This window comes from Accipiter gentilis, chromosome 7 (genome assembly GCF_929443795.1).
Source record: "Accipiter gentilis chromosome 7, bAccGen1.1, whole genome shotgun sequence".
In the NCBI taxonomy this organism is placed as follows: Eukaryota; Metazoa; Chordata; class Aves; order Accipitriformes; family Accipitridae; genus Astur; species Astur gentilis.
The window spans coordinates 16,727,940-16,738,090 of record NC_064886.1 but is presented as its reverse complement, the minus strand read 5'-3'; the positions used below and the strand labels follow the sequence as shown (position 1 = coordinate 16,738,090).

At 38.7% G+C, this 10,151-nt stretch overlaps 1 protein-coding gene across 1 annotated transcript; it reads left to right on the top strand.

The window, feature by feature from the left end:
- Window positions 1–23: 23 nt before the first annotated feature.
- On the top strand, window positions 24–10,143 carry RAD9B (RAD9 checkpoint clamp component B). Its single transcript, XM_049805184.1, has 11 exons — window positions 24–70; window positions 971–1,041; window positions 1,968–2,117; window positions 2,640–2,754; window positions 3,748–3,847; window positions 4,788–4,894; window positions 6,858–6,964; window positions 7,436–7,500; window positions 8,078–8,200; window positions 8,632–8,899; window positions 9,222–10,143. Exons 1-11 carry the CDS (start codon window positions 37–39, stop codon window positions 9,348–9,350), a joined length of 1,269 nt encoding a protein of 422 aa, XP_049661141.1. The 5' UTR covers window positions 24–36; the 3' UTR covers window positions 9,351–10,143.
- The last annotated feature ends 8 nt before the right edge of the window (window positions 10,144–10,151 follow it).

The following is a 10,151-nucleotide window of genomic DNA, read 5'->3' as shown; positions in this document are numbered from 1 at the left end:
AAGGGCGCGGTGGAGGCGGGGGCTTGGCAGCCGGTCATGAAGTGTGTCATTGCGGGGGCTCATCTCAGAGGTACCCGTGGCCCCAGGGGAGGCAGAAAGCCTGGGACAGAGAGGGGTGTGTGGAAGAAACAGGCGCTCCAGAGTGGGTTCTCAGCAGGGCCTGCGGTCATGGGGATGTGTAACTGGCCTGCTGGCACCCTGGGGTCCCTGGCACTGCCCTCAGCAGGCTTCCTCGTGGGGGCTTTCAGGCTGTGCAGAGTGGGACACGAAGCACTGGGAGCTGCGGGCAGCCCTGCTGCGGTCACAGCAGAGCTGAGGAGCTGCCTTTTCCTCATCCCCAGAAGGAAAAAAGCATTTTTGTGGGGCAACATGCAGGCTCTGAAAATTGTTCAGGTTAGAGAGCAGAGGCCTGGATTTGTGGTACTTACTGGTGGAGAAGCCATTGCTTAGCTGGGTGCCTCCTCGTGCACGCCGTTACACTTCCAGAGGCCCAACTAAACCTCCTGTGCGCAGCGTTTCACGCAAAGTGCTGTGCTGCCAGTGCCAGGGTGGGCAGAGGCAAGTTTTGAGTCCCACTGCTGATTTCTTCTGTGTTTCTTAGGGCTACATCTTTACAGATGCCCAACCACTTACTGCTTGCACAAACTTGTTGCCATCTACAAAATGTAATTTCTAACCTCGGTGGTGTTTTGTCCAATTAGATTGAATTAATTCGTAGTGACATAGGTCATGCCAGTTGCTGCAAAGGGACAGATGACATTTGAGGTGCGCCTTGTTGGAGGCAGCTTTTGGAAACATCAAGGTGTTTGTGCTACTAAAAAGGAAAGAGTATATGTTTTCTACCATACCATCGGTTTTCTTTGAAACATGTAGGAAATTTGTAATGTTTCCTCTTAAATTATTCTGGAGAAAATACAGTATAACTTTTTTTTTTAACTTTGCATATTGCACTGTTTTCTTTCCCTGATAGTGTTTGGAAGAGCAATACATGCCATAGCACGTATTAGTGATGAGTTTTCGTTTGACCCCATAGAAAAAGGTGTAAGTGAATTTGATTTATTGTAATTTGAAAATCTTTCTCAGAAGCATAGTATTTATGTTGTTGGATATTGTGTTGTTTTCCTACAGGTACCCTTCAGTCTGAGCTACGTTTTCTCTCAGCTTCCTCCACTTTCCATATGGACAAATGCCATATTTTCTTTAATTGTAATTATGCAGATTACATTATGGAAGATTCATTCCTACTCTGCCCCTAGTATTATTTGGTTTTTTGTTACCCAAGCTGAAGCTTGTCCAGGACATCTGGATTAATACCAAGCAGTTTACTTCTGTTGTCATGGGTCAAAAGGTTTATGTTTTGTACCACATCAGAAGCTGCCTCTAAACAACATGTTTTTGTGATGGTATGACTCAACAGGAAGAATGCATCCATTAATACGCCTCTGATTAATCAAACACCATTTCCAGCAGAATTAGGGTTTTCTCTAGAGGTTTCTTAGTTAAAAGCAATCAGCTCTCCATAACTTGCTGGGAGGCTGGAAAATCAGAAGTGGAGATAATTTCTTTTCATACCTGAAGAATTTTTGAGGTGCTAGTAGTGTCTTTCCTCATTTGTACCTATCATGTGGATGGGTGTACAGGAAGATTGTTTTAGAATAAAGTCCAGTCCTCCAAATGCCTCAAATGCAAGCTGAGCTGTAAGTGTTTGGGTAACTCACACTTCAGGGCCATTTAAATGTCCATAGATTGGATTCCTATGCCTGTATTATACCAGTGACTTCTGACCACTAATAATGAAGGTGCTAAGTTTGAACACGATTGTATCCATAACGCATCTATAATTGAGAGGTACATATTTAAAGGTTTTGTGGTTTAGATATCGTACTAAAGCACAAAGATGGCTTTTTTGTTAAAGGTTTGGTATGAAATAGTTTTGAGTTAGTAAATTATTTTACTTATATTTTCAGCTTGCATTAAGATCAGTGAATTCTTCAAGGTCAGCATATGCATATGTCTTCTTCTCATCTATGTTTTTTCAACATTACTGCTGGACAGCTGTGTCTCAACCATGTCAGAAGGAAAAACAGTTATCCCTCCCATGTAAATTGATAATTAAGGTACATTTTAATGGATTGTTATGCACAGCTTTGTAAGCAGCAAATTAGCCCGATTTCCAAATGAAATTATAAGGGGAGGCTCATAGAGGCATGTGGATGGCTCTAAACTCAAGCGCTTCGGAGCAATTCCGCAAAAGGGAGCATTAGTATTTAATTATGTTTAGAAGTTTTACCTCCTGAGCTGTGCCCTGCGGTTCCCAAAGTCTGAACCAGCTAAATCTTGGTGTGAAGGAATACCACATTTATGCCTCTGGAGTGTTTCTCCTGTAGCTTTCAAAAACAGTATGAGCCAGGAGAGCTTTGACCAGTTGTTTAGCAAACAGATCTGTTGGCCATGTATTGGAATAGCGGGTGAGGATGGCAAGGATCAGTATCGGCTGCCTCAGTGTCTGCTTACAAAGCAGTTTGGGGAAGCCATAAAAGCAGGAGCTTGAGATAAACTGTACGAAACTAGGGAAATAATATTGCAAAACTGCTTGGTGAGTAACTTCTGCACTGGTTTTTATTTTACTTTTTTTACAGTCAGTTCTTCCTGTATTTAGATGTGTAAATGTGCTGGAAAGGAATGTAGAGAAATGCAGCATTTATACAAATATTAATGATCATCACGTAACTTTTCAGCTCCTCTGCAAATACGGTAGGTTACACGTGAAGTGACTTTACAGAAACTGAAGCAGTTAAAAACAGTAGGGCAACACAATATTTAGTGTAATTAACTGAATGTTAGCGATTGAATATTATACCAAACACTATTACGCCAAACACTTTCAGCCTCTTCACATCATAATTTATATTTATCATGTGCATCACCTTGTTAAAATGAAGTTATAACAGGCTTTATCAGATGAATGTTCTTCACTTCAGTAGTTACTACATGATATGTATTAATTGTCAGCCTAATGCTTACAACATTTAGAATTAGGCTGGAGTAAATTCTGAAAAAAAACCCCCACATTATGGAAAGGGAGGGAAATCCTGTTTTGGCAGGTGTTTGAACTAGAGGATTTACTGGGTCTTTCTACTTCTAATACTTGCAGTTCTTCAACACGGTAACAGGTCTGACATCCTTAGTCCAGCAGAACACCAGGTATATTCATCGGTATTAGTCTTTGTCAAACTCATAAAGAACCATCATCTATCAACATAGCTTGCTGAGCTGTGCTGTGTAATAGGCAATGAATTATCTTATTAAAAATCTAGCTTGTATTACTAAGATGATATATTGAATTAAGTCTCAAGACAATTAAGCTCTCTTAGCTCATGCTTATCTAGAAGCACATTGAGATCTGTAGGGTTTGCCTTTTGTATTCCACCACCATTTATATTGTTATACCAGTTAAATATTGAAGCCTTTTTTTCCCCTGCATTTGTTGCACTTGTTGCTGTTCACTTATTTCTTGTGGATTCTTAAAAAACTCAGATGCTGGAGGGGCATAACTAATAGGATGAAGGAAGTCTTAGAAGGCAGGTTAATTCAGTTTTCTATTTGTGGGTGAGTTATTTCCACATAGCTAGACTAAGTTGCTTGGTTACTTTCTCCATTGAGATTTCCTGAAAGAACAGTTAATACTGAAAAAACATTTAAAATTACAGACCAGCATTGATTTTTGTTCATATCCTTTATACTTAGGTGTTGTAAAAACGTATAATCTGATGTGTCAAGAATGTGATCCGTTGCAGGCTGTTTTTGCAAAGCACATGTGTCCAAACATACTTAAAGTCCACTCCAGGTAATGAATACAAAAATATTTTTTCTAAGGAGAAAAAAAAAACCCAACAATCATACAGGCAGCAATACTGCTCTCATAGTCATTAACATAGTGAAAATCTTATTAGGGCACAGTAAAAAATGGCAAATTCCTAAATCCTGTATCCTAGTGCTTGATTTTTCACTTTACAACTTAAGAGATCACTCTGCCATTAATCCTATTCAGTCTAACCTTGAAAAGTGTGAAATGTATAATTTGAATTCACACTTTTGAGCAACTTCTGCCAATGACAAATAAAGTACTGCTTTAATTTTATAGGCGAAGAGTCCGGTGGTAAAAGTACAATTTTTTTAATGCAATAAGGCAATGTTCTGCTTTGAAAAGCAGCTCCTGGAAGAATGCAAGATTTGGCTTGTCATTGCAAGCAAAGGCGAAGAACAGTTAGACTGTGCTTTTCCTGACAGCATTTCTATTAAAAGTGTTTCTTGTGCACAGGACCTCTTGTCACAATAATCAACCATTAAAGCATTAAAGGTGTTTAAAGGTATCACTGTATAGATACTAAGTCTTGTGTTTAGAAAAAGATTATGCAATTTCTAAAACTGCAAGCTTTGGAAGAAAGAGTGTAGAATACCGAGGTTTGCTCAGAAATGTGATATATACATAAAGAAAAGTAGCAGCAATGTATATATGTGTAAGACTGATTTGGCAGCATACACAGGCATTAAATATAAACAAATTTTCTTTTGTAATTACTGGTTGTATTCTTAGATTTCTTATGTACCTATTACTATACAAATCAATTAAAAGGATATAGCTGACTTTAAGGGGTGCGCTTTTCAAAGGCAGTTTTTCAAACAATATTGCCAAGTAACAATTTTAATTTCTAATGTGAGTAACAAATGCTAGCTAGTAATTTGTGGCAGGTAAAATTATTTTGATGTTGAATGACATTTTGTAGGCTGCTGGCTGATGTAATGATTCACTTTCCGACCAGTCAAGAAGAAGTAACCTTATCAGTTACTCCAATGAAAGTTTGTTTCAAGAGTTACACCGAGGAAGACACTGGTAAGGAAATGCAAAATATGAACAATATTGGGACTTCAAAGCGGGTGAACTAAAGGAACAATAACTATTGCAACATAAACAGAGATTGCATTTTATGGCTGAATGAGATTTTTAAGAGAGGGAACATATATAGAGAGATTTTTAAGTCATACTGCCACCCTCTTATTTTAATATATTTTAGAAAGTATGTTTTTAATAACATTTTCCTGGTATCAGTGGCAGATACCAGACTCAGCAGCCAATTGAAATAAATTATGCCACTTGCTGTAGGCTTAAACAGAGGTAATTACTGTGCTGCAAGAGCAGAAGCATGGCAACAGACAGGAAAAAGGAGGTAATTTTATGTTTTAAAAAGGAGTTAAATCTGAACACCATAATTATAGAATTGATATCATTACGGAGTGTATTTTAGTATAAGGGCAATACAGTGTGTTAGCTGGCCTAACACTGTTACGCTACATGCTGCCATTTTCAGATCTCCATCTGAGATGGAGAACAATCTAGATTCTTGGTGTGTGACTCAAACTAATTTTAAAGATACAATTGTGTTTCTGAAGTATAGGTTCTTGTATATCATATAATAAAGGGATGCTTTTCATGCTTGCTTGTGACCAAAGCTGAGGATAATGACCTAGAAAAAGATGACTGCCTAGAGCGTAGGGGTGGGGATTGTGCTAAGAACAGGCTAAAACAGTGGAGAGCAAGAAGGATTAAGTGGTGGAAACTGACTGGAGCAAAATGGGGAAGAAACTACTGAAAATAAAGACACTAAAAAGATTACATTTTGAATGACAAATTTTGTTATTTTAGAAACATACAAGTGTTATTGTAAGAAAGAAAGTGAAGAAAATAGGAGGTAAAAAATTAATGAGATACCAAAAATACAAACAGTCAAGGAGAAAAAGGAGGAATTACAAAGCATTGTTCTTGTTGTATAGCATGTGATGCAGTATACTGCCTGCAGCAAATGTTCTGTATGCCCTGAAACAAAACGTGTTCTTTGAACATATCATCTGGTGATGGCTTGGGTTTTTCCACATTCAGGTTTAATTTTCAAAGAAATAAATTACACCTTCTGCCTAGACTTGTTTTCATTTGCATGCGGTAGGCTCTGCCTTGCAGAAGCTGGCAGATGTGTTTGTTACAAGTATGTATTTCTAGAGTTTTAAGGAGGTTTACAAGAGTACATTTGAACTGACAGTGGGGCCTTGTTGAAGGCTGAGAGGCAAAAAAACCTCTTGAGCAGAGAAACAGAAGACTGGAACAGTTTGTAATACTTTGTTAGCAGCCTGGCTTTGGAAGAGAACTGGATAGGTGTGTACTGTTTAAGCTGCTGTAGAATTTTTCTGAATGCCTCTTGAGACCATAACGCATCATGGAAGTACCCTCTTGCTTTTTTCTCACATACCCAATAACAACTATGGACTAATCTAATGATAACAAGCGACAATAGAACACCTGAAACTGAAAAGCCTATTTCCTGTTGCCACTTACGTATCAGGAAAAGATTATAATTTAAAACAAAGACCCTAAGTCTACCTTCATTGTCCTCTGATGATTGTCAGCAATTATGATTAATCTGTTAAAGTCATGAGGCATTTTGGTCTTCCTATCTATGCAACAATAAGCAGCCGGTAATACTATTTGTGATGAACGCCTGTCGACAAAGCAGCTTTGCAAGAATGACAGCAGGTATCAGGTTAGATTACACAGTGGAACATAAAATAGATTCTGTTAAAAGCCATTTAAATCTACATAATATACTGTAAATAAATAGAGGATTTTATTTTACTTAATTATGAAATAAATTTAGATAAGCTAAACATTTATTACTGTTAGTCACTATAAAATACAATTATTTGTTCAAACAATGCTGATGTAAATCCTCATGGTTATAATCATAATTTTGTTGACTTCAAACTTCACTCCTTTGAGTCCTTGCCTTGCTTGTTATTTTAAACAGATTTTTCGAAGACGATGCTTACTGAAATACAACTAAATCCAGATGAATTTGACTACTTTCAAGTAGGAGTAGATTCTGAAGTGACGTTTTGCCTTAAAGAATTGAGGGTAAAGTAAGAATTTGTCTTGAAAATAAAACATTTCCCATTAATTTGCCTGACTTGCTCAGGACAACGCAGAATGGCCTTGGGAAGTGTTCCACCAGGCCTCCTGACCAGCCGCAATGTTTCATCAGCTGGTTGAGGATTAGCTTTGAAAACCAGGATCTTCAGGACACTGTGGACTCCCTCACAGTTGCATTTGAAAAGCAAGCGAAACATTTTTAAAACAACAAAAATGTAGTTTCAGTGCTGGGCAGACACACTATAACCGTACTGGAGAGAGCACCATGGCTACAGAAGTTCTCCATGCAGAAGCTCCTTTGGCAAAGCTTCAGGCAGGGAAGGCAAGAAACATATTCTAGAAGCAGTAGACTTTTACCCTCTTTTTGCCACTAAACAACAGCTGGGATAAACCTATATTCTAATATTGATCTTCTGTTTTTAAAACAGCACTTAACCACCTACCCCTTCTTTTCAGGGACTACTAGCATTTTCAGAAGCTACCAGTGTTCCTGTCTCAATCCATTTTGACGTATCTGGAAAGTATGTTTTGGAACATACCCAACTAGAACTACTGCAGTTACAACTCTACAGTCAGTTTTTGTCTGCAGGTTACTCAATGAATATTTAACTGGAACAGTAAAATAGATTTTCATTTCATACCAAAAGCTGCATTTCTAATCTGCGATACAGGGTTAAGTAGTTTGTTATTATGCATAAAGTGTTTAGCATAGGCACCAGCATTACTAAGCTAGCCATGCCCACTAACGAGCACCTACATAGAAGTTACCTGGATGCTTCAGGTTCTCAGTCTAATGCATGCAATTATTTTATTTAGTAGTCTAAAGAAACAATATATTTTCTGTTTAAAATATAATTTTAAGTTACATATTTGAAACTATAATTTGACTAAGTATAATATTGTATAGTGTTTACTCAGTGCATTTAAATCTGTAACAGGGAGCCATCTCATATTCTTCAGCAGCAAATATATTAGATTTTCAGCTTTTCACAGAGGCACTTTTTAATCTTTATGTATAGAATTGCATGAGCTGTATTTTTTCCTACAGTATGTGTCATTATACATGCCGTCTCTTAGTCTCTGAATATTTGTGTTTAGACCAATTGCTTTCAGCATTGAAGATATGGTGCTGGAAGGCAGCTTCATTTTGGCTACCTTGTCTGATGTTGAAAAGGAGACAGCTTCCCAGCAGCCTTCCGACTTTTCACAGCGACAGGAGAGGTGACAGTGGGCATCAGGGGTGGGTGAGGGAGGCAGACTGCCTTCAGAGGATGAAAAATTGAAATTTAACATCTTCCAGCCAAGTCAGATTTAAGATGGAGAGGAAGCGATCTGCTCATTCTTGCAGGGTATTGGTAAGCATTGTACAGATCCTGGAGTCTTTGTTCATAGGAAAACTGTGAACTAGACCAAGTTTAGGAACATGCTGACATCACGTACAGCAACAGAACTTGGTGCAACAGCAAGCACTCCGTGCTAGCTTCTGCTGTCCTTTATCTCTGCAGGGTTCTGTTGCAGTAGGACAGGAAGGGAAGATACTTGTTAAGAACCTGTTCAAAAGCCATGATGCTTTTCATTAACAGAAAATAAAGACATTCTAACAAAAAGACATAAAAGCCAGTTACTAACCTGACCTGCTCTCCCCAATCCAGCTCGAAGACCAGTATGGGTAAATCTGGGACAAATTCCATGGATAAAGACAGCAATGCAGAAGCAGTTACTTCCAGAAAGCCACCGTGGGATGGAATCGCACCAAACACAGAGCCCGTGAAACCTCCAAGTCTTCTGGCAAAACAGGAGATCAAAAGTATTCCCAGAGTCATGATGAGAGAGGTGACAGGCATGGAAGGAACAGCCTTGACTGAGACAGAGGGCCATGCAATGCTGGGAGGAGAGGCAAGAGAGTCTCATTATCAGAAGGTAAGGAGACTCCAAATTTTATTTACAGTGGAATACCTCAGCTAGTATTTAGCAGAACGCTCCGTGTAGCCTGGGGGTTACTGCATGTTGATACTCAGTTCTGCACGTGGTGTTTCAGCGGAACTGGCTTTCACAGCAGCACAGCTGGCAAAAGAACACCACTACCACATTTAACTGTAATGCTGGAAATATTTGCAAGTGGCAGGTGTATTTTACTAGGAGACACTGTAAAGATTTTAAAGTTGCAAAAGCTTCAGAAATAATTAACCTCCAAAATCTGCATCATGTGGTTTCTTACTTCTATAAACATTGCATTTTCCAGTTTCATTCCTTATTCTTTGGAGCAGTTTCTTGTAAGGAGGATGCCATCAGCCACACCTTCCATAGTTTAGCAACAGCTAGCGACACTGAAGAGGATTTTGGCAATGTGCAGAGCTCCCATGTTCTCTAGTGACATGAAGTTTCTGAATCCAAGTAAAGACTATTGGAGATTGCCTTGAAAGATAAAAGTGTATTTGACATGGTAATTGTGGAGCCATTTCTAGTTATAGAAAGAAGTTTAATGGCAGTTCTTTAGGTTAGAACTCAATGGAAACTATTTGTATTCTGAGCTTGTGTAGTAAACTGCGGTTCACAAATACCTATTCAAGTCTGGAAAGTGGAAATTCTGCTCAAGTGGTGCCTGTTTCTTTTTTCTGCAAGAGCAATACACAAAAAGCACAGAACTCACTTCAGTACCGAGTACTTTATCAGTTTATGCTCTGTCAGTACACATTAAGTGTTTATTCACTGTTACATTCACCACCACCCCGGGTCATTCTAGAACTGGGAGCTGCGGTCATCATGCAATATAAATTTAGGTCATGATTGACTAGGTTGAGGTTTGTGTAGTATGTATTCTGTAGGCAGACTGCTTTGGATGTTCAGCTCTCAGTGCATTCACACTGGAGAATTCAAACTGCGTTACCACTTCAGGCAAATTAAGCTGCTGTTGTAAAGTTACGAGGGCTGGGAAAATAAACCCATCCACCCTGCCACAGCCAAACACAGCATTGCTGTAGAATAGCCGGTATTTTCACAGAAAGTGTGTAGAAGTAGCATTTGACTGAATAACCAGAGGTGTTATAAGTCACACTGGAATAAAATACCAGAATTTCCAGTCTTTGGTCCATTAAAAGATCGTTATTCTGTCTGCCAAACTGTTACAGCTGAGTTTTATCGTGTCACTCTAATACACCTTCTCTAAATGAGA

Excerpts from the sequence above, each read along its gene's own strand:
- RAD9B (XM_049805184.1), top strand. The coding sequence starts at position 37 with ATGAAGTGTGTCATTGCGGGGGCTCATCTCAGAG. Across the intron at positions 4,895-6,857 it reads TTACACCGAGGAAGACACTG|ATTTTTCGAAGACGATGCTT; the intron begins GTAAGGAAATGC and ends TATTTTAAACAG. Across the intron at positions 6,965-7,435 it reads TTTGCCTTAAAGAATTGAGG|GGACTACTAGCATTTTCAGA; the intron begins GTAAAGTAAGAA and ends CCTTCTTTTCAG.